This window comes from Giraffa tippelskirchi, chromosome X, assembly GCF_054371585.1.
Source record: "Giraffa tippelskirchi isolate mGirTip1 chromosome X, T2T-mGirTip1v1.2.pri, whole genome shotgun sequence".
NCBI classification, from domain to species: Eukaryota; Metazoa; Chordata; class Mammalia; order Artiodactyla; family Giraffidae; genus Giraffa; species Giraffa tippelskirchi.
This window is the reverse complement of record NC_137289.1, coordinates 51,709,356-51,732,316: the sequence shown is the minus strand read 5'-3', so window position 1 is coordinate 51,732,316 and position 22,961 is coordinate 51,709,356. Positions and strand designations below refer to the sequence as shown.

At 37.5% G+C, this 22,961-nt stretch overlaps 1 protein-coding gene across 6 annotated transcripts in view; it reads left to right on the top strand.

The window, feature by feature from the left end:
* Positions 1 to 22,961, top strand: part of RADX (RPA1 related single stranded DNA binding protein, X-linked) — an 83,213-nt gene that overhangs the window by 3,544 nt on the left and 56,708 nt on the right. For all 6 annotated transcript variants that reach the window (XR_014075742.1, XR_014075741.1, XM_081565391.1 and 3 more), the window contains exons 2-3: positions 5,974 to 6,116; positions 7,760 to 7,952. Coding sequence is in view for 4 of the 6 variants with exons in the window: in XM_081565391.1 (XP_081421517.1) it covers positions 5,974 to 6,116; positions 7,760 to 7,952 (336 nt within the window). In the remaining 2 variants the exon portion in view is untranslated. The remainder of the gene's footprint in view (positions 1 to 5,973; positions 6,117 to 7,759; positions 7,953 to 22,961) is intronic.

Sequence of the window (22,961 nt, the reverse complement as noted above, 5' to 3'; positions counted from 1 at the left end):
CCCACCAGCCGCCATTTTAATTTTTTTTTCCCCCTTGCCGTTTGTGGCTCAGAAGGTTAAAGAGTCTGCGTGCAATGCAGGAGACCCAGGTTCAGTCCATGGGTCAGGAAGATTCCCCTGGAGAAGGAACTGGCAACCCACTCCAGTATTCTTGCCCGGAGAAGACCATGGACAGAGAAGCCTGGTGGGCACTGCATAGAGTCGCAAAGAGTCTGACACGACTGAGCGACTAACACACACACAATCTTTAAACATCCAACCTTTATCCTGCTGCAGGGACTTTGTGCCTGCTTTTTCCTCTTTTGGGAAAGTGCCTTCCCATCCTCAGGTTTCAACTCAAATAAAACATATTTTAAAAGGGTTATTTAAATATGTATTCCCTCCCCTTTTATTGTTATTGTGTGGGTGAGTCACTCAGTCGTGTCCGACTGTTTGCGACCCCATGGGGTGTAGCCTGCCAGTCTCTTGTCCATGGGATTCTCCAGGCAAGAATACTGGGGTCGGTAGCCATTTCCTTCTCCAGGGGATCTTCCTGACCCAGGGATCGAACCCGCGTCTTCTGCATTGCAGGCAGACTCTTTATCATCTGAGCCACCAAGGAAAGTGAAGAGTCCGCCCGCAATGCGGGAGGTGCAAGAGACCCGGGTTCAATGCTTCGTTCGGGAAGATCCTCTGGAGAAGGAAATGGTTACCGACTCCAGTATTCTTGCCTGGAGAATCCCATGGACAGAGGAACCTGGAGGGCTACAGTCCATGGTGTCACAAAGAGCGGGACACGGCTGAGCGACTAACACTTTATTGTTATTACATCACTGTAATAGAATTGATAACACTCAAATTATTTTGTTTTCTTTCTCCTCCCTCTAATTTAGAAGATCCTTGGGAGTAAGCACTTGTGGTGTTTTGTTTTTTTTTTTTTCACTGCTGTGGTCTATTTTTCTTATAGCCAGGAAAATGTGTGGCACATAGTAGGCAGTTGAGAAGTGTTCATTAAATAAAGGAATTAATGAAATAGATTACATTCATAGGTTTTCTGATGTTGAACCACTACTGTTTCTACTTGGTCATGGTTTTTATTGTTATATCTATATATTCAAGTGAATTTGAGCCAAAAGTTTTGTTATATTTTAGGAAAGTACTATTTCAGTTCAATTTTGATACAAGATTAATTAATGTTAGTCTAATAGAATGAGTTAGGAAGCTTGCCTGTTTTTCTGCACTTAGAGAAATAACGTGTTCATTGAAGGTTTGGTGGAATTTACCCCTAAAACTGTTTGAACCTAGGACCTGGGGTGAGCATTGGGAGTTGGGAAAATGATTCCTTTTCAATTTTTGAGAAAGTAGTAAAACCAGTAACGCTTTTGAGTGCATTTTTGAGAGTTGATATTTCACTAGGAAATCTCATTTCACCTAAATCTCAAAGTTGTACATAATCTACATGTTTTAATCTCTATCTTGTCAGTTACATCCTAATGTTCAAGTCTTCACCCTTTTTCACGATCAGCCTTGCCAGAGATTCGTCTACTTTCTTGGTAATCAAAAATAAGACTTTTAGCTTTACTAATTAAGAAGTCTGAATCAGGGAGATGTTTCTACTTTATTTGTACTGTGCTCTTTGTTTTTACGTCCTTTGTTCATTTTTTATTTTTATTTTTGGTACTTCCTTCTAGAGTTGAATGCTTGGTTTATTTATTCCCTTCTTTATTTCTTCCAAAAGCTTTAACAGTTCTGAAATTTCACACAGTTACTGTTTTGGCTGTATACCCCAGGTTTTGAAGTATGGAGATTTTTATTATTACTCACTACTCATATTTTCTGATTTTAAATTTGAGTTTCTGTTTACCCCGAAAAGTTTAGAAAAAGTTTGCTTATTAGCTATGCAGTTCCTTGTTATACCAGGTTTTAAAATTTTTAATTAAAACATTCCATATCCTTATTTTAAAATCTATTTTATTTGCCCATTTCTTTGAGAGGAATATTGGCTTCTCTTTATGAAGGTGATTTTGTTCATTTCTCCTTATATTTCTAAAAGTTTTAGGTTTAGATGTTCCTGTAATATGTAAAGTTTCATAACTTGAGTATATCTTGGTGGATTTTACTCTTAACAGCATAGAATTTCTCTTGGTCCCTTTTTGCCTCAAATTATATTTTGTCTAATAGTACTGTTTACCACTTCCATGGTCTTTTAGTTGGCATTTAGACCCATGATTCTCAAACCTGAGTGGGCATCCACATCACCTCAAAGTGAAAGTGAAAGTTGCTCAGTCATGTCCAACTCTTTGCAACCCTACGGACTATACAGTCCATGGAATTCTTCAGGCCAGAATACTGGAGTGGGTAGCTTTTCCCGTCTCCAGGGGATCTTCCCAACCCAGGGATCAAACCCAGGTCTCCCGCTTTACAGGAGGATTCTTTACCAGCTGAGCCACAAAAGAACCCCAAGAATACTGGAGTGGATAGCCTATCCATTGGAGAATGGATATCCCTGCTGCAGAACCTGGGTCTCCTGCATTGCAGATGGATTCTTTACCAACTGAGCTATGAGGGAAGCCATATGACCTCAGAAGCCATATGACCTCAGAAATTCAGATTGCTGGGCCCTGCCACCAGTTTCTGATTCTCAGTACATCTGCCCTAGAATTTACATTTCTAACACATTGATTCTGCTGATGCAAAGGCCACACTTTGATAACCACTGGCTTAGTGTATATTTCCTTGTTCATTACTTTATTTCCATTTTTTTAGAATGGTTTTTGCCATACATTCACATGAATCAGCCATGGGTGTACATATGTTCCCCATCCTGACCCTCCCTCCCACCTCCCTCCCATCCCATCTCTCAGGGTCATCCCGGTGCACCAGCCCTGAGCACCCTGCCGCATGCATCGAACCTGAACTGGTGATCTAGTTCACATATGATAATATACATGTTTCAATGCTTTCTCTCAAATCATCCTTGTTTTAGGTGTCTCTTTATAGATAAGGTTTTTTTTTCTTTTTTTTTTAAGATTTTTCTTTTTTACCCAAATTCTTTTTCTTTCAAGAGATGAAGTTAATCAAGTTGTTTTATGTAATTAATGATGTTTGTACCTATTCTTGCAGTCCTACTTTATTATATGCCATGCATCATTTTTTTAACTATTTGAAATTTTTTATCCTAGTGATTTGAGTTATATATTTTTATTCTCTTCAATGTTTTAGCATAATTATTTGAACTTGCATTTTATGTCAGTCTCCAGAATTATTTAGAGTTTATAATATTTTCCTGAACAAGACGTTTAGGACTCTACTTAATCATGATGCATTTTGGCATACTGCTACATTGGATTTAAAAGTATTTGATTTAGGATTTTTGCCATCATAAATGTTTTGGGTTTTTAGTTCTCTCTCTTTTACTATTTGTTATAATTTTTAAGATTTATCTAAGTTTATCAAATGAATTGGTACAATTTCTGTACTTACTATGTTCTAAAACAACTGAAGAGAAAGCTATTCTTTGAAAATTGTTAACCATGTGAATCTGGTGCAGTTTGGAAGATCATTATTAGGAACTTTTTCATTTTCTTCCATGGTTATTGATCTGTTCCAGTGTTCTTCTGTTCCTTAGGGCAACGATATTGGTAATTCATATGTTTCTAGAAGACTATCAATTTTACTGATGTTTTCAGTTTAGTGCTATATATATAATCATATAATCTTTAAAATGATTTTCTCTATGTTTATAGAGAAACATAAACATTATGGGTGTTATCACATTATGGGTGTTATCTTTTTGTTTGCTTTCTTCCTGAATGCACTTATAAGGTTTTACCTTTTTATTAATTTTTCCAGGGAATTGGACTTAACAGTTATACTGTTTTCTAATTCATTATTTTCAGTTTTTATCTTTATTCCTCTCTCTATTCCTTAGATTTATTCTTTTGAAGCGGTTTTCAATGTAATAATAATATTAAGGCTTTATTTTCTTTTTTAAAACTCCTTCTGAAGTATAGAGTGGAGTTTTCCAGAGGCTGCATGTCAAGGACATTGAAACAGACTGAATAAATGCCAAAGAAAATATGATTTATCCAGCTGTATTCTTTTAAGCTAGATACTAAAGAGATCTGCAAAAAATGTAAAACAATGCCACTCTTCCCACTACATTTTTGGTTTTGAACAATGTAGTCATTTTTCAAAAATACATCTTTTTACTATGTATAACAGATTTATTGTTTTTGTTTTAAAGTACTTAATAAATATTTTTATTTCTTAGTTTTACTACATAATATGGGAAGTATTGGTAAATATTACCCACATAAACAGAAGCTTTTTGAGGTCTTCAGTAATTTTTTAAGACTATAAAGGGGTCCTGAGACCACCAGGTTTGAGAAACACTATTGCATTGTTTACTAATTTTTTATATTGAATATGTAGTTTATTATTTTCATTCTTTCTTTTGATAAAGAATCCACTTATTTCTATGAATTTACATGGATTCCCCATTGTCTATGTATAACTTGTAATTTCTTTTTTAGATTTTAGAGATATGTATATTCTAGGAAGTTAATGAGGCTTTTTTGTTGTTGTTTTTTACCCAAACTGGGAAAATGTTCTCCAGGCAAATGTCTGATCATGGCTGTCTGGACTCAACTGTAGCAGAAATAGTAGCTCTTACAACTCTGGTTTTATAAAAGTGTGTAGCTTTTGAATTTATTCCACTTGTAAAGGAGGTGTATGTGCCTTCATTGATCAAGAGTGTTCTACATACACTCTGGGTAATTCAGAGGTGAGCTACAATTTGTTTCACCATATTGAAAAGGAAATTACTTAATTGTGTCAGATCAAATACTAGTCTCTGTGATCCTGGACTAGTAAGGTTTTGGGAGAATCTGGAGGGAAATTTATACAAGATACCTAATACTGAAAATGGGGGTGGGTATTAATGGTAGTGTTGTAATTATAAAAGGCCATTTAAACTCTTACTGAAAACAAATTGCAAGAATACTTTTAATACCAAAGTTGAGTTGGTGATACATTATACAAATAAAAATGGAAGTGGAGGATGCCTTAGAGAAATAAATGAAATGTTTGAACAAATACAAGTTCAGGTTTTAAAACTGGGACTGTAGCCTATGAGAGCAAAATGTGGAGAAAATTGCAGATGGAATCCCTCTTAGCCCAAAGAAGAATAAAATTAGAAATACAAATTAATCTTTTAAAGATGATGAATAGCTTTTAAACAGTTTTGGCACTTACCAACAGGCTTGGAGATTAAAACATTTCTAAGTAAATTATATGTCATATAAAAATGTAATAAGTGCTATTGGTATGTAGAAAAATAAAATGGGATGGAGATAAGTAAGGGGATCAGTTTTCTATAGGGGGGTTAGAGCTAGCATCACTAAGAAAGTGACGTTTGAGCAAAACTTGAAGAAGAAAAAGTCATTCAGATACCTAAGAGAAAGACATTCCAGACCTAGGGAACAGCAAGTGCAAAGGCCCTGATACAGGACCATGTCTGGAATGTTTGCGGAAAATTGAACTTACACATATGAGACTAAGGTGAGGGCAATAAAGAAATATATCATGAAAATTCTATAATTAGTAGTGGGAAAATATTCCATGGTGTTGAGTTTTTTCTTAAGGGAGGTAAGTTTTGATCCAAGTCTTCCAGGAAGTAATTACACAGTTTGACAAGATAGAGAGTATTATAGATGGACAATTCCATCTAAATGTGTTAGTTAACATAGGTATTTACCTATATTCCAGTCACATAGTAAATCATGGGTGTGTGTGTGTGTGTGTGTGTGTGTGTGTATGTATGTATTTAATCATTATTATTAAGGATACTGTTTATTGCCAAGTTTTGTATGTGAGAAGTATATAGACTGGCTTAGCTGGTGAGAAGGAGTTGATTTGGGTCTGATCTGGCTACCATTTTTAACTAATAGAATTTTGAAATCACTATGACATTTTTTCTTTTTTGTATTCCAGATACCAAAATAATTTCCCTTTCTCACCTTGAAATGACCTGGTCTAATAGAAACAGTTTTCCTGCACTGCTTGTGAGAATCTTGCATAAATCAAAACTGCAGTACTATGGAAAACCCAATAAAAAGATGATTGAGCCATACCAGGTATGAATAGTGATAAGCTGTTATATGTTAATTTATCAATCATAAATTACAACTTGCAGACCTGATATCTTCATTAGGATAATTTATGTTTAAATAACATGTTAAAAGTTCACCTTAGTAATGTAAATAATGAACATAAATATGTATTTCAGAGTTATTTTTCTGTGTAGTTTCTTATACAAAAAGGAATTATTTCTGTATTAGTGCTCTTTAGTTCCCTTGATCCAGATAGTCTCCTTCACACCTTTTTCTGTATCTTCAACATTTTCCTTTTTGAGTAGGATTTCTATACCAGCATATAAATATTAGTAATATATAGTCTGTGTGGGCATGCTCAGTCGCTTCAGTTGTGTCCGACTCTTTGCAACCCCATGGACTGTAGTCCTCTGTCCATGAAATTTTCCCAGTAAGAATACTGGAATGGCTTGTCATGCCTTCCTCCAGGAGATCTTCTGGACCCAGGGATCGCACCCGTGTCGCCTGCATCTCCTACATTGCAGGCAGATTCTTTACTACTGAACCACCATGGAAGCCCAGATACATAGTCTAGTCTTCCATTTTCAAAAAGGAAAAAAATCTTTGACATCAAGATGCCTGTATTCTCTCTTTTCTTCAGGCAAGCTCCTTGAAGTAGTCTACACTAGTTGTTTTCACTGTCTTGCCTCCTGTTTACTTCTCAACACAATTAATTTGGCTCTTTTCTTCAGCTGGTCACTCACTATAGAGAACTTAGTTGTCAAATCTGACACTTTTCTGTTATCTTGACTCTGTACATATGATGCTGATTTCTGTCCCATTTTTTTAAACTTAACATTTTACTGTATTTCCACATTATCAAAAATTACTTTGAGTGCTTTGCTAAGCTTTTATAATAAAAGTTATACATATTTCTAGGGAATTTGCAAAGTGTATAAAGATATATAAAGCTGATAAATAATATCAACCCAAATCCTACCACTCAGTGAGAATCACTGTTAATATTAGTGTGTTTCATTCCCCTGTATTGTATGTATAGATCATATATATAGATACATATATGTATCTCTCATATATGCATATGTCTGTGATATCATATGTATGTCATATATACCACATCTACACATATATGTATTCCTATCATGTATTTGTTGTCATTTAGTCACCAAGTCATGTCCAAATCTTTGCGATCGCGTTAACTATGGCCTGCCAGGCTCCTCTGTCCATGGGATTTCCTAGGCAAAAATACTGGAGTGTGTTGTCATTTCCTTCACCAGGGGATATTCACAACCCAGGGATCAAACCCGTGTCTCCTGCATTGGCAGGTATATTCTTTATCGCTGAGCCACTAGGGAAGTCCCCTATCATATATTATGTATAACTATGTCATATATCATAGTGAATTTTCTTACAAAATGGGAATCATAGTATATATAATATTTTGTATCATTTAACATTTTCTTAAGTATTTTTTCACATTACCAAAAGTTCTTCATTCATAACTTTTCATCATTACAGAGTCTCTCATATTACATCATAAATTACTCAGTGGTTCTCCTATAATTATGCTTCCTCATTCTTAAAAAATAAAATTTGAACACCATGTAGGTAGAAGTAACAAATATGCATTTATTAAGTAAAATATGCTTTTACTTTTTTCTTCCTAGACCTTTTTGGAAGTTGCTGACAGCTCAGGCACAGTGTCCATGATTATGTGTAATACCCTGTGTCCTGAGTGGTACAAAAGTCTGCATGTTGGTTTAGTTCTTCTGCTTCAAGATTATTCTGTTAAAAAGAGTTATCCATTCAGGATGCAGCCTCTTCCTGTGGATCCGCAGATGAAACTAATTTCTACAATGGGTTAAGTATTCCGTGAATTTGTTATTTTATCAGTATTTTGTTTTATAAATTTGCAAAGTACCATATCAGTCAAAAGACCTTAAAAATTACTGAAGCTGTTAGAACCTGACAAACCTTTAAATTCCTTTATCCATAAAAAATTTTGAGCAATCACTTAATAAGTATATTTATTCATTTATTAAGGAAAAGCATCTGAGATATTTATTGTTGATTAATGAATGAGTGCCACTTTGGATTTACTTTTCTTTTCTTTCATTTTTTTGTATTAAAATATTAAATTAGTGACTTGAATATAGTTTTTGTTACTTCAAGGTGCCATTTCAAAGGGCTTTTGTCAGCATTCTATTTTGCAATAATTTCGAACTTACACAGAAGTTGAAAGAATAGTATAAAGAACTCCTGTATACCCTTCACACAGATTCAGCAGTTGGTAACATTTACTTTATCATTTCTCCATTGTAGCTAGCTAGCTAGCTAGATCTCACCTCTGAACCATTTGAGAGTAAGTGGCAGCCATCATATATATATATCCCTTTACCTCTAAACACTTCGGTGATATTTTACTGTCTGTTTCCTAAGAACAAGAACATTCTATTACACAGTCACAGTATAGTTATCAAAACTAGGAAATTTAAAGTTGATATAATAATGTTATATAACTTAAGATCAGTATTCAAATATTGCCAACTATTGCAGTCTTGAAAGGACTCTTCCTAATTAGTATTGAAATCACAGTATTGATATCTTGGCATCATCCTTAATATTTGGGGAACATTAGAATTAATATATTAAGTGATTGCTCAATGTGTGGATATGACTTCTTTGCATTTCCATTTTTCAAAATTGTAGGACACATCACCCAACAGTTTTAAGCATTATTTTGTTTTGTCGTAGTTTTATACTGGACCTGTATTTCTATGTATCCTGAACTCCTTAGCTGACCTATTAAGGTTAATTACATAAAGAATGTTCAGATAATGTAGCCTTTATTCACTGTTTACTGAAACATATATTTAGGACAATTTCATATGATTCTGTATTAGTGTCTACTGGCTATTGATGGTAGACATCAATCTGGCTGGGTGAACAAGATATCAATTAATTTGGTACGACTAGTCCATTATCGCATTACTCTTTATCATAGGAGAAGATAAATTGATATTGCTGTTGAGATTTAATTAAGAAAATGTAGTGAAAGTTGGCAGGAGGAAGCTAATTCTACATGTGTATTATTGTGTCTGCCAATTTATAAATTCTTTCCCACAACCATGCATCTCCAGGTGACAAAATTGCTTTTTAGTGAAAATTGAGACATTCTTTGTCAATAGCAGATAAGGCAAGTGACTTTGTTGATGCCATATAATGGATCACTGGCATAGTGAAAATTGAAACCTAGTTCTCCTGATACTTAACCTAATGTTCTTTTTACTAAATACAGTGTTTTCTGATATAAAGAAAATTAACTTCAATCACAGTTTCTGTGTGGCTGTGGACAAATCTAGACATGAGTCTGTACTAATAGCTGCTTCTAAACCTTAAAAACATATGGAAAATGGGACAATAGACAGCATGTGGTCAGTAGATAAATAGTTATTAAAACATAGCAGTGAAAGTGAATTGAGCTCTATGCTACCTCTGCTACATAGAATTATAGGGCCAGATTTTCATAATATAAACTCTTTTTAAGATATGAGAAGCTATTTATACTTTTAAGTGGATAATTACAAATACAGAAATCATTTTTAAAATGAGAGCCTTGATGAGAAGATGTTTAAAATGCACCTTTTAGTCTTTAGAACAGTTTTACTTAATCAGTGTTAGCATCAGTCTCTGTTATCCCACACCTTTTTAATAAGTAATAGGACTTTTTCCCTCTTCATCAAGGGTCAGTGAGCTATTTCTATAAATAGCTGGAAAGTAAATATTATAGGATGTATAAGCAGTACAGTCTCTTTCACAACAACTCAGCTCTGTCTTTTTTTTTTCAGGTTCTTTTTTTTTCTTTCTTTTTTATTAAATTAGTTTATTTATCTACTTTTTAACTTTACAATATTGTATTGCTTTTGCCTGTCTTTATTGAGTGAAAGCAACCAAAGATAATATGTCAACTGATGGACATAGCTGTGTTACAGTAATATTTTTATTTGCAAAACACAGGCAGCCATCTACAAGCCATAGTTTGCCTAGTGTTCGTGTATAAGTGGATCTCAATACTGGCTATACGTTAGTATCATTTGGAGAGCTTTAAAGAACCATGACCACCCCACTCTCAAGAGATTTTGAATTATTAATAATTATTCTGAGGAGGGGACCACACATTGATGTGTCTCTGAAATTCCTCAGGTGGATTCTAATGTACAGCCAGGGTTAAAAACTATTGATCTATGATCTTTAAAAATCTCAGTGTGATTAATCATCTTTTAAAGGGAAAAAAATAGTTCTGTAAACTGTGCTAGGCACAGGGGACACAAAGATAAATAATATAGAATTCTACCTTTAGAATTAATCTAACACATAGAGAACCTGTGGACACAGCAGGGGAAGGGGAGAGGGTAGGATGAATTAAAGAGAGTAGCATTGAAACATAAACATTACTCTATGTAAAAAAGATAGCTAGTGGGAAGCTGCTGTATAGTACAGGGAGCTCAACTAGGTCCTCTGTGATGACCTAAGGAGTGGGAAGGAGGCTCGAGAAGGAGGGGATATATGTATACTTATAGTTGATTCATGTTGTTGTACAGCAGAAACCAACAGAACAATTATCCTCCAATTTAAAAAAAAAATAACAGGGTAACAGATATGTAAGATGAACAAATTACATTAACCTGAAAGACTGCTGACAGTAAACGGGAAGAAAAAAGGATGAATGGAAGGGGAGAGGAAATGAACAGAAATGTAGTTGAGGAAAGAATGAATGGTCTGGAGAGTAGGAGAATGGGTTGAATTGGAGAAAACGTAAGTAAGGGTTAGGAATGAGAACAGGGTGGTTTAAATGTTATGAGAGAATACATGAGAGAGAGTATGCAATGAGGGCCAGTTTGGTCAGTACAGAAGTAAGGATCTGTGATACTACCACTGCCTTCTAGGTGTTGATGTTGGAACACAAACTGTTGGGGTAATTTAGCTTGGTTTATTTTTTCATGCTTACACATATAGTTGTAAGTTATAGAAACTAATGTAAGTTTAAAGGAACTAAATAAATGGAAGCTTGTGAAGATGAAAATTCTGTTGTAAAAAAAGGACATTATTTTCTGGTAATGTATGATTTCTGTATATTGCCTTTTTGTTTATTCTGGCTTATCTTATACAAAATAGTGTTCAGTTGACATACACAAATAATAAACTTTTTAAAGTCTTGAGATTTTCATACTGTATTACATAATACATATTGAGGTAATAACCTTAAGTGTTTTTCGTTTGGGGTGAAGGAGGTTTTTAATTCATTTGAAATCCTAGCATTTTAGAGCTGGGAAGGACCTTGAGTATAACTGAGTAACTATCGCTATGAAAGTGCAAAGTAAAATGCAAACTATTTTCTAGGTGCAAGGTAATACCATGTAATACAAACTTTCTTCACTCATTTTGTAGTCACATGGATGGTAATAGGCAAAATGAGAAAGCAGTCATCTTCATCCCGGTTTAATCTTTGTTTGCTACATAGCAAATCCTTAGAAAAATATTGACATTAAAGAAATAAGAAACCCAGATAGTTCTATAACTATTAAAGTGAATCAGAGGTTTAAAATAATCACACACACTCCCACCACACACCCACCAGGCAGGTATCATTTTATAGGCAAATTCTAGCAAACATTCAAGGAATGTATCATTCCAAAATTTCCAGAGAATAAAGTAAGAAGGTATACTCTCTGACTTATTCGTTGCTACCAATATAACCTTGATAATCAAAACCAAATCAGAATTTTATGAAGGAGGAAAACTAAAGGCTACCTTCAGCTATGAACATATATACAGATACACAAAACTGAAGGTTAGCAAACTGAATTCAGTTATATGTAAAAAAATGATTACACATTGTGACTAAGTTGTATTGTTTTCCAGCAATGCAAAGTTGATTTTACTTAGAAAAATCGACAAGTGTCACTACCACATTAATAGATTTAAGAAGGTTGTCCTAGTAGAGCCATAAAAGTCATTTGCTAAAATTTTACACGCATTCATAAATTTTAAAAAGAAAATGGCAAGAAAAGGAACTTTCCATAAATGATAAAGGATGTTTGCAAAACCAAATGAAAACAAACACAACTCTTAATGGGGAAAATTTAGAAACACTCCAAAATTTTTTGGGGGGCCATGCCTTGGGATAGAGGAGCCTGGTGGGCTGCCGTCTATGGGGTTACACAGAGTTGGACACGACTGAAGTGACTTAGCAGCAGCAGCAGCAGCCTTGTGTCATACCAGATCTTAGTTCCCCAACGAGGGATTGAACCCGAGCCCTTTGTAGCGGAAGGGCAGGGCAGAGTCTTAATGACTGGACTACTAGGGAAGTCCTGAAACACTCTTTTTTAAAATGGGGACCACTAATGGCCTCTTATTACTATTTCTGTTTAATGTTGTACAGGCTGCCCTTGCCAATGTGGGGATGCGTGAGTGCCTCTGTGCTCAGTTGTGTCTTGACTCTTTGTGACCCCATGGACTCTAGCCCACTAGGCTTCTCTATCCTTGGAATTCTCCAGTCAAGAATACTGGAGTGGGTTGCCATTTCCTCCTCCAGGGGATCTTCCCAACCCAGGATCAAACCTGCATTGGCAGGTCAGTTCTTTACCACTGCACCACCTAGTGAGAAGATAAAATCCATTAAAAGCATAAGAGCTTTTTATTGAGGTATAGTTGATGTATTGGCCTCCTGGGTAGCTCAGCTGGTAAAAAAAATCTGCCTGCAATGCAGTAGACCCCCGTTTGATTCCTGGGTGGGGAAGTTCCCCTGGAGAAGGGATAGGCTACCCACTCCAGTATTCTTGGGCTTCCCCGATGGCTCAGATGGTAAAGACTCCTGCAATGCAGCAGACCTTGGTTCGGTCCCTGGGTTGGGAAGATCCCCTGGAGGAAGGCATGGCAACCCACTCCAGTATTCTTGCCTGGAGAATCCCATGGACAGAGGAGCCTGGCTGGCTACAGTCCATGGAGTTGCAAAGAGTCGAACACGACTGAGCAACTAAACACAGCGCAACACAGTTGCTGTATTGCTGTACAATATGTTATTTTCAGGTGTCCTACATAGTGATTTGACATTTGCATACATTATGAAATGATCAACATAAGTCTAGTGACCACCTGTCCCCAAAGAAAGTTATTATAATGTTTTTATAAAGTTATAACTTCTTATTTTGTATATTACATCCCTTTGGCTTACTTATTTTATTATATAACTGCAAGTTTGTACCTCTTAATTCCCATCACCTATTTCATCCCCACCCCCTGGCAACAGCTGATTTATTCTGTGTATCTGTGAGTCTGTTTTGTTTCATTTTGTTTGTTGAATTTATTTTAAGATTCCACATATATATGAGACCATATGGTATTTATATTTCTCTATCTGGCTTATTTCACGTAGTGTAATATCTTCTGTATCCATCCATGTTTCAAGTAGCAAGATTTCATTATTTTTGATGGCTGAGTAATATTCCACTGTGTGTGTGTGTGTGTGTGTGTGTGTGTGTGTGTGTGTGTGACACACACACCACATCTTCTTTATCCATTAGTCTATCAATGGACATTTAGGTTGCTTCCATATCTTGGCTATTATACATGACACTTCACTGAACACTAAATGTGCATATACCTTTTTGAATTAGTGTTTTTGTTTTCTTCAGGTAAATAGCCAGAAGTAAAATCGCTGAGTCATCTGGTAGTTGTGTTTTTAACTTTTTGAGGAATCTCTATATTGTTTTCTATAGGGGCTGCATCAATTTACAATCCCAACAGTGCACAAAAGTACCCTTTCCTTTACATACCTGCCAACATCTGTTATTTGTTGTCTTTTTTGATGATAGCTATTCTAACAGGTGTGTGGTGGTATCTCATTATGGTTTTGATTTGCAGTTTCCTAATGATTACTGATGTTGTGCATCTTTTCATGTCCATTGGTCATCTTTTTATTGTCTGAGGAAAAAAAATGTCTATTCAGGTCCTCTTCCCAGCTTTTAATTTATTTTTTCTTTGATATTTGTATAAGTTCTTTGTCTATTTTGGATATTAACCCTTTATTGAATTATCATTTGTAAATACCTTCTCCCATTCAATGGGCTCTCTTTTCATTTTGTTGATAGTTTCCTTTGGTTTTTTTTTTTTTTTAACCTTATAGCACATGCTTTATTTTTTTATTTTTTTTAAAATAAATTTATTTTAGTTTAGGGCTAATCACTTTACAACATTGTAGTGGTTCTTGCCATACATTGACATGAATCAGCCATGGGTTTACATGTGTTCCCCATCCTTAACCCCCTCCCACCTCCCTCCCCATCCCATCCCTCTGGGTCATCCCATTGCCCCAGCCCTGAGCATTTGTCTCATGCATTGACCCTGGAATGGTGTTCTGTTTCACATATGATAATATACATGTTTCAATGCTATTCTCTCAGATCGTCTCACCCTCACCTTCTCCCTCAGAGTCCATAAGACTGTTCTATGCATCTGTGTCTTTTATTCTGTCTCGCATATAGGGTTATCATTACCATCTTTCAATTTCCATATATATACATTAGTATACTGTATTGGTATTTTTCTTTCTGGCTTACTTCACTCTGTATAATGGGCTCCAGTTTCATCCATCTCAATAGAACTGATTCAAATGTATTCTTTTTAATGGCTGAGCAATATTCCATTGTGTATATGTACCACAGCTTCCTTATCCATTCGTCTGCTGATGGGCATCTAGGTTGCTTCCATGTCCTGGATATTATAAACAGTGCTGCGATGAACATTGGGGTACATATGTCTCTTTCAGTTCTGGTTTCCTCGGTGTGTATGCCCAGCAGTGGGATTGCTGGGTCGTATGGCAGTTCTATTCCCAGTTTTTTAAGGAATCGCCACACTGTTCTCCATAGTGTCTGTACTAGTTTGCATTCCCACCAACGGTGTAAGAGGGTTCCCCTTTCTCCACACCCTCTCCAGCATTATTGTTTGTAGACTTTTGGATAGCAGCCATTCTGACTGGTGTGAAATGGTGCCTCCTTGTGGTTTTGATTTGCATTTCTCTAATAATGAGTTATGCTGAGCATCTTTTCAATGTGTTTGTTAGCCATCTGTACGTCTCCTTTGGAGAAATGTCTGTTTAGTTCTTTGGCCCATTTTTTGATTGGGTCGTTTATTTTTCTGGAATTCAGCTGCAGGAGTTGCTTGTATATTTTTGAGATTAATTGTTTGTCTGTTGCTTCGTTTGCTATTATTTTCTCCCATTCTGAAGGCTGTCTTTTCACCTTGCTTATAGTTTCCTTTGTTGTGCAAAAGCTTTTAATTTTAATTAGGTCCCATTTGTTTATTTTTGCTTTTATTTCCAGTATTCTGGGAGGTGGGTCATGGAGAATCCTGCTGTGGTTTATGTCGGAGAGTGTTTTGCCTATGTTTTCCTCTAGGAGTTTTATAGTTTCTGGTCTTATGTTTAGATCTGTAATCCATTTTGAGTTTATTTTTGTGTATGATATTAGAAAGTGTTCTAGTTTCATTCTTTTACAAGTGGTTGACCAGTTTTCCCAGCACCACTTGTTAAAGAGATTGTCTTTTCTCCATTGTATATTCTTGCCTCCTTTGTCGAAGATAAGGTGTCCATAGGTGCATGGATTTATCTCTGGGCTTTCTATTTTGTTCCATTGATCTATATTTCTATCTTTGTGCCAGTACCATACTGTCTTGATGACTGTGGCTTTGTAGTAGAGCCTGAAGTCAGGCAGGTTGATTCCTCCAGTTCCATTCTTCTTTCTCAAGATTGCTTTGGCTATTTGAGGTTTTCTTTATTTCCATACAAATTGTGAAATTATTTGTTCTAGTTCTGTGAAAAATACCGTTGGTAGCTTGATAGAGATTGCATTGAATCTATAGTTTTCTTTGGGTTGTATACTCATTTTCACTATATTAATTCTTGCAATCCATGAACACGGTATATTTCTCCATCTGTTTGTGTCCTCTTTGATTTCTTTCATCAGTGTTTTATAGTTTTCTATATATAAGTCTTTTGTTTCTTTAGGTAGATATATTCCTAAGTATTTTATTCTTTTTGTTGCAATGGTGAATGGTATTGTTTCCGTAATTTCTCTTTCTGTTTTCTCATTATTGGTGTATAGGAATGCAAGGGATTTCTGTGTGTTAATTTTATATCCTGCAACTTTACTATATTCATTGATTAGCTCTAGTAATTTTCTGGTAGAATCTTTAGGGTTTTCTATGTAGAGGATCATGTCATCTGCAAACAGTGAGAGTTTTACTTCTTCTTTTCCTATCTGTATTCCTTTTATTTCTTTTTCTGCTCTGATTGCTGAGGCCAAAACTTCCAAAACTCTGTTGAATAGTAGTGGTGAAAGTGGGCACCCTTGTCTTATTCCTGACTTTAGGGGAAATGCTTTAAGTTTTTTACCATTGAGGATAATGTTTGCTGTGGGTTTGTCATATATAGCTTTTATTATGTTGAGGTATGTTCCTTCTATTCCTGCTTTTTGGAGGGTTTTTATCATAAATGGATGTTGAATTTTGTCAAAGGCTTTTTCTGCATCTATTGAGATAATCATATGGTTTTTATCTTTCAATTTGTTAATGTGGTGTATTACATTGATTGATTTGCAGATATTAAAGAAACCTTGCATTCCTGGGATAAAGCCTACTTGGTCATGATGATCTTTTTAATATGTTGTTGGATTCTGTTTGCTAAAATTTTATCAAGGATTTTTGCGTCTATGTTCATCAGTGATATTGGCCTGTAGTTTTCTTTTTTTGTGACATCTCTGTCTGGTTTTGTAATTAGGGTGATGGTGGCCTCATAGAATGAGTTTGGAAGTTTACCTTCCTCTGCAATTTTCTGGAAGAGTTTGAGTAGGATAGGTGTTAGCTCTTCTCTAAATTTTTGGTAGAATTCAGCTGTGAAGCCGTCTGGTCCTGGGCTTTTGTTTGCTGCAAGATTCCTGATTACAGTTTTGATTTCTGTGCTTGTGAGATGGGTCTGTTAAGATCTTCTATGTCTTCCTGATTCAGTTTTGGAAAGTTATACTTTTCTAAGAATTTGTCCATTTCTTCCAAGTTGTCCATTTTATTGGCATATAGCTGTTGGTAGTAGTCTCTTATGATCCTTTGTATTTCTGTGTAGTCTGTTGTGATCTCTCCATTTTCATTTCTAATTTTGTTGATCTGATTCTTCTCCCTTTGTTTCTTGATGAGTCTGGCTAATGGTTTGTCAATTTTGTTTATCTTCTCGAAAAACCAGCTTTTAGTTTGTTGATCTTTGCTATGATCTCTTGTTTCTTTTGCATTTATTTCTGCCCTAATTTTTAAGATTTCTTTCCTTCTACTAACCCTGGGGTTCTTCATTTCTTCCTTTTCTAGTTGCTTTAGGTGTAGAATTAGGTTATTTATTTGATTTTTTTCTTGTTTCTTGAGGTACACCTGTATTGCTATGAACCTTCCCCTTAGCATTGCTTTTACAGTGTCCCATAGGTTTTGGGTTGTTGTGTTTTCATTTTCATTCGTTTCTATGCATATTTTGATTTCTTCTGTGATTTGCTGGTAATTAGAAGCTTGTTTTTTAGCCTCCATATGTTGGAAGTTTTAATAGTGTTTTTCCTGTAATTGAGGTCTAATCTTACTGCATTGTGGTCAGAGAAGATGATTGGGATGATTTCAATTTTTTTTGAATTTACCAAGGTAGATTTATGGCCCAGGATGTGATCTATCCTGGAGAAAGTTCCGTGTGCACTTGAGAAAAAGTTGAAATTGATTGTTTTGGGGTGGAATGTCCTGTAAATATCAGTTAAATCTAACTTGTCTATTGTATCATTTAACGTTTGTGTTTCCTTGTTAATTTTCTGTTTAGTTTATCTATCCATATGTGTGAGTGGGGTATTAAAGTCTCCCACTATTATTGTGTTATTGTTAATTTCCCCTTTCATACTTGTTAGTATTTGCCTTACTTATTGTGGCGCTCCTATATTGGGTGCATATATATTTATAATTGTTATATCTTCTTCTTGGATTGATCCTTTGATCATTATGTAGTGTCCTTCTTTGTCTCTTTTCACCGCCTTTATTTTAAAGTCTATTTTATCTGAAATGAGTATTGTGACTCCTGCTTTCTTTTGGTCTCCATTTGCATGAAATATATTTTTCCAGCCCTTCACTTTCAGTCTGTATGTGTCCCGTGTTTTGAGGTGGGTCTCTTGTAGACAGCATATATAGGGGTCTTGTTTTTGTATCCATTCAGCCAGTCTCTGTCTTTTGGTTGGGGTATTCAACCCATTTTCATTTAAGGTGATTATTGATAAGTATGGTCCCGTTGCCATTTACCTTGTTTTGAGTTCGTGTTTAATCACCCTTTCTGTGTTTTCTGTTTAGAGAAGATCCTTTAGCATTTGTTTGAGAGCTGGTTTGGTGGTGCTGAATTTTCTGAGCTTTTGCTTGTCTGTAAAGCTTTTGAATTCTCCTTCATATCTGAATGAGATCCTTGCTGGGTACAGTAATCTGGGTTGTAGATTATTCGCTTTCATTACTTTAAGTGTGTCCTGCCATTCCCTTCTAGCCTGAAGAGTTTCTAATTGAAAGATCATCTGTTATCCTTATGGGGATCCCCTTGTGTGTTATCTGTTGTTTTTCCCTTGCTGCTTTTAATATTTGTTCTTTGTGTTTGATCTTTGTTCATTTGATTAATATGTGTCTTGTGGTGTTTCGCCTTGGGTTTATCCTGTTTGGGACTCTCTGGGTTTCTTGGACTTCTGTGACTATTTCCTTCCCCATTTTAGGGAAATTTTCAACTATTATCTCGAGTATTTTTTCATGGCCTTTCCTTTTATCTTCTTCTTCTGGGACTCCTATGATTCGAATGTTGGGGCGTTTCATATTGTCCCAGAGGTCCCTGAGGTTTTCCTCATTTCTTTTGATTCTTTTTTCTTTTTTCCTCTCTGCTTCGTTTATTTCCACCATTCTATCTTCTACCTCACTTATCCTATCTTCTGCCTCCGTTATTCTACTGTTGGTTCCCTCCAGAGTGTCTTTTATCTCCTTTATTTCATTATTCATTATATATTGACTCTTTTTTATTTCTTCTAGGTCCTTGTTAAACATTTCTTGCATCTTCTCAATCCTTGTCTCCAGGCTATTTATCCGTAACTCCATTTTGTTTTCAAGATTTTGGATCATTTTTATTGTCGTTATTCTAAATTCTTTTTCAGATAGATTCCCTATCTCCTCCTCGTTTGTTTGGCTTGGTGGGCATTTATCATTTTCCTTTACTTGCTGAGTATTTCTCTGCCTTTTCATCTTGTTTAGATTGCTGTGTTTGGGGCGGCCTTTCTGTATCCTGGTGGTTTGAAGTTCCTCTTTATTGTGGAGGTTCCTCACTGTGGGTGGGGTTGGACAGGTGGCTTGTCAAGGTTTCCTGGTTGGGGAAGCTTGTGTCGGTGTTCTGGTGGGTAGAGCTGGATTTCTTCTCTCTGGAGTGCAATGGAGTGTCCAGTAGTGAGTTTTGAGATGTCTGTGGGTTTGGTGTGCCTCTGGGCAGCCTGTATATTGATGCTCAGGGCTATGTTCCTGCATCGCTGGAGAATTTGCGTGGTATGTCTTGTTCTGGAACTTATTGGCTCTTGGGTGGAGCTTGGTTTCAGTGTATGTATGGAGGCTTTTGGATGATCTCTTATTAATTAATGTTTCTTGGAGTCAGGAGTTCTCTGGTGTTCTCAGGTTTTGGGCTTAAGCCTCCTGCCTCTGGTTTTCAGTCTTATTCTTGCAGTAGCCTCAAGACTTTTCCATCCATACAGCATCGATAATAAAACTTTTAGGTTAATGGTGAAAAGATTCTCCATAGTGAGGGATAGCCAGAGAGGTTCACTGAGTTACATGGAGAGGCGAAGGGGGGGGGGTTGAGGTGACCAGGAGGAGAAGAGGGGGACTCAAACGTGGAGAGAGCAGTCTAGCCAGTAAGCACTTCCCTCTGTGCTCTCCACAGTCTGGAACCCTCAGAGAGGTTCACAGAGATACATAGAGAGGTGGGAGGAAGGTAATAGAGGTGAGCATGAGTAGAAAGGGAGGAATCAAGAGGGGAGAGAGAGATCTGGGCAGTATTCTGTTCCCGAAGTGTTCTCCGGTGCCCAGAACACCCTCAGAGATTCACAGAATTGGGTTGAGAAGAGAAGGAGGAGGGGGGAGATAGAGGTTCCCTGGGGGAGAAGAAAGAGCGTCAGTAGCGGGAGAGAGTAATCAAGCCAGTAATCACACTCCTGAGTAAAAATGGGTACTAAAGATTGGGTTCTTAAATGTACAAAATTGATATTAAATATGTAAAACAAAGATTAAAAATCTAGAGTAGAGATTAGATTCTTAAAAAAATACAATATAAAAGAAAGAAAAAATCACAAAAAGTATAAGATATATGTATGCAGTTTGCTTTAAAAATAGGGTCTTGTTTTTGCAAGGTAATAGTGGATTATAAAAATGAAAATTAAAGGTGTAATAGAGGACTTAAAGAAAAAAGAAAAAAAAATTTTAATTTTAAAAAATGATAGTAGTAAAAATATATCCAGGACTTTCTCTGGAGCTGTTGTGAGCAGTGTGGGGTCAGTTCATTTTCACATAGATCCTTGTTCCTGCTTATACTTTTCAAGATCTATAGGCCCCTTTCAATGTAGTTGGTGTTAACTACAGGGATTTTAATCTGTTGGCCTGTCACTTCCAAAGCGGTTCCCTCTGTTTATTTGGCTTCTGTTTGCAGGTCTCTCCAGTGTCTAATTTCCGCCCTGCCACAAAGGGGCGGAGGTGGTCTCTTTAGGTTCGCTTGTTCAGTCGTGCTGTGGGGAGGGAGGAACACTGCAAACCAATGTCACTGGCGTGTGTGTGGAGAGCTCGCAGTGTCTCGGCCGCACTGGGTTTGCCCCCGCTCACGGCGTTTGTGCTTTCCCAGTCTGCCCTGCCCAGGCTTCAGGTTACTCTGCCGGGGTGTGGGCCCTGAGATGCGTGCACTTCCCAGGTCTTAGCCGCTCAGGTTCAGGTTCTCGGGTACTCCACAAAGGCGGAGACTCAGTTGGGCCCACGGTTTGTGTCGATCCTCGGTCAGAGCAGCGCCCGGCTCCGGTGTGCTTTGTGTCAGTTCTGGGGAGCTGGTCTCTGGCTGCGACCCTCCCGGCGGATGTCAGCCCTCCAGAATCTCAGGCAGTCTTTGCTTAGAAACTGGAAGCCTGTTTGCAGTTTGGTAGGGGGTGTCCTCTCTGGGGCCGAGTTTGCCCCTTTCCGGCTCTGGTTGGCCCCACCTGCCCACTGCGTCCAGCGGGGCCGGCAGTGCCTTAGATTTGGGCTTTTCGCGAGATAGTACTCTCTCTCTGGCTGTCCCACAGTTTAGGTTGCTATCGCACGTTAGCTCCCTCAGATTGCCCTCAGGGCACTCGGGCCCGGTCCTTACCCTAAGCAGTGCCGCCTGCTCCTCTCCGTTCAGCCCCCACTTGCTGGTGGCGGATGCGAGCGTCTGGGGTTCTTTGCTGGGAGTTGCCTTTAGGCACGTAATCTGTGGGTTTTATTTATTTATTTTTCCTCCCGGTTATGTTGCCCTCTGAGATTCGAAATCTTCCCCCAAACCCGCCTGTGAGAGGGTTTCCTGGTGTTTGGAAACTTCTCCTCTTTTACGACTCCCTCCCCGGGACGGGTCTCCGTCCCTAACTCTTTTGTCTCTCTTTTTATCTTTTATCTTTTGTCCTACCTCCTTTCGAAGATAATGGGCTGTTTTTCTGGATGCCTGAAGTCCTCTGCCAGTGTTCAGAAGTTGTTTTGTGAAGTTTGCTCAGTGTTCAGATGTTCTTTCGATAAATTTGTGGGGGAGAGAGTGGTCTCCCCGTCCTATTTCTCTGCCATCTTAGTCCCGCCCCTGATAGTGTCCTTTGATTTGCAAAAGTTTGATGTGGTCATATTTGTTTACTTTTGTTTTTATTTCCCTTGCCTGAGGAGACAGATCCAAAAATATATGCTAAGACCAGTGTCAGAGAGCATACTGCCTGTTTTCTTTTTAGAAGTTTTAGGGTTTCAGGTCTTACATTTAAGTCTTTAATCCATTTTGAGTTTTATCTTTGTATATGGTGTGAGAAAGTAGTCCAGTTTGATTCTTTGGCATATAGCTATCCAGTATTCCCAATGCCATTTATTGAAGAGGCTGTTTTTCCCCATTGTATATTCTTGCCTCCTTTGTCATGGATTAATTGACCATATAAGCATGGATCACCAGGGCTATATGCTTAGGGGTGCCTCCTATGTACGTTGTGTGAGCCCTCCTATTGTGAATGACTACTGTGGGCATGCTGGTAGGCAGGGCGGCCCCTGGCCTGGTTGGCTGCCAGACCTTACCTTGTGTGGAGGCTGCTGGCCACTGGAAGGTGGGGGCCAGTCCCTGGGCAAGGGATGGGATTGTCAAGTGGGTCCATGGCTAGTGCCAGCCTGCTGGTGGGTGGGCCTGGGTTACTGCAGGACTAGCTGCTTGATATGGAGGTGTCCCAGGACTGGTGCTGACTAGCTGGTGGGTGGCTAGGCCAGAGACTTCTGCCATAGGGCCAAGCCCCAATCACACCTGACCCACAGACTTGGCTGTGGAACTTCAAGGATGCAGCAGAGAATGGGGGAGAGGCTGCCCTGGCAAGGTTTCTTTCACCTTAAGGACACCTTCTCTTCTCTTGTCTGTGTCATCCCTAACTTTCACTCTTGAGTAAACACTAAATATTGGAGAATCAGAAAGAGGGCATCTGATGTGTTGAGACACCCATTAGCATTTTGATAAGTCCCCCAAGGTCTCTTGATGTTTTCCATTTAAGGAACTGATGC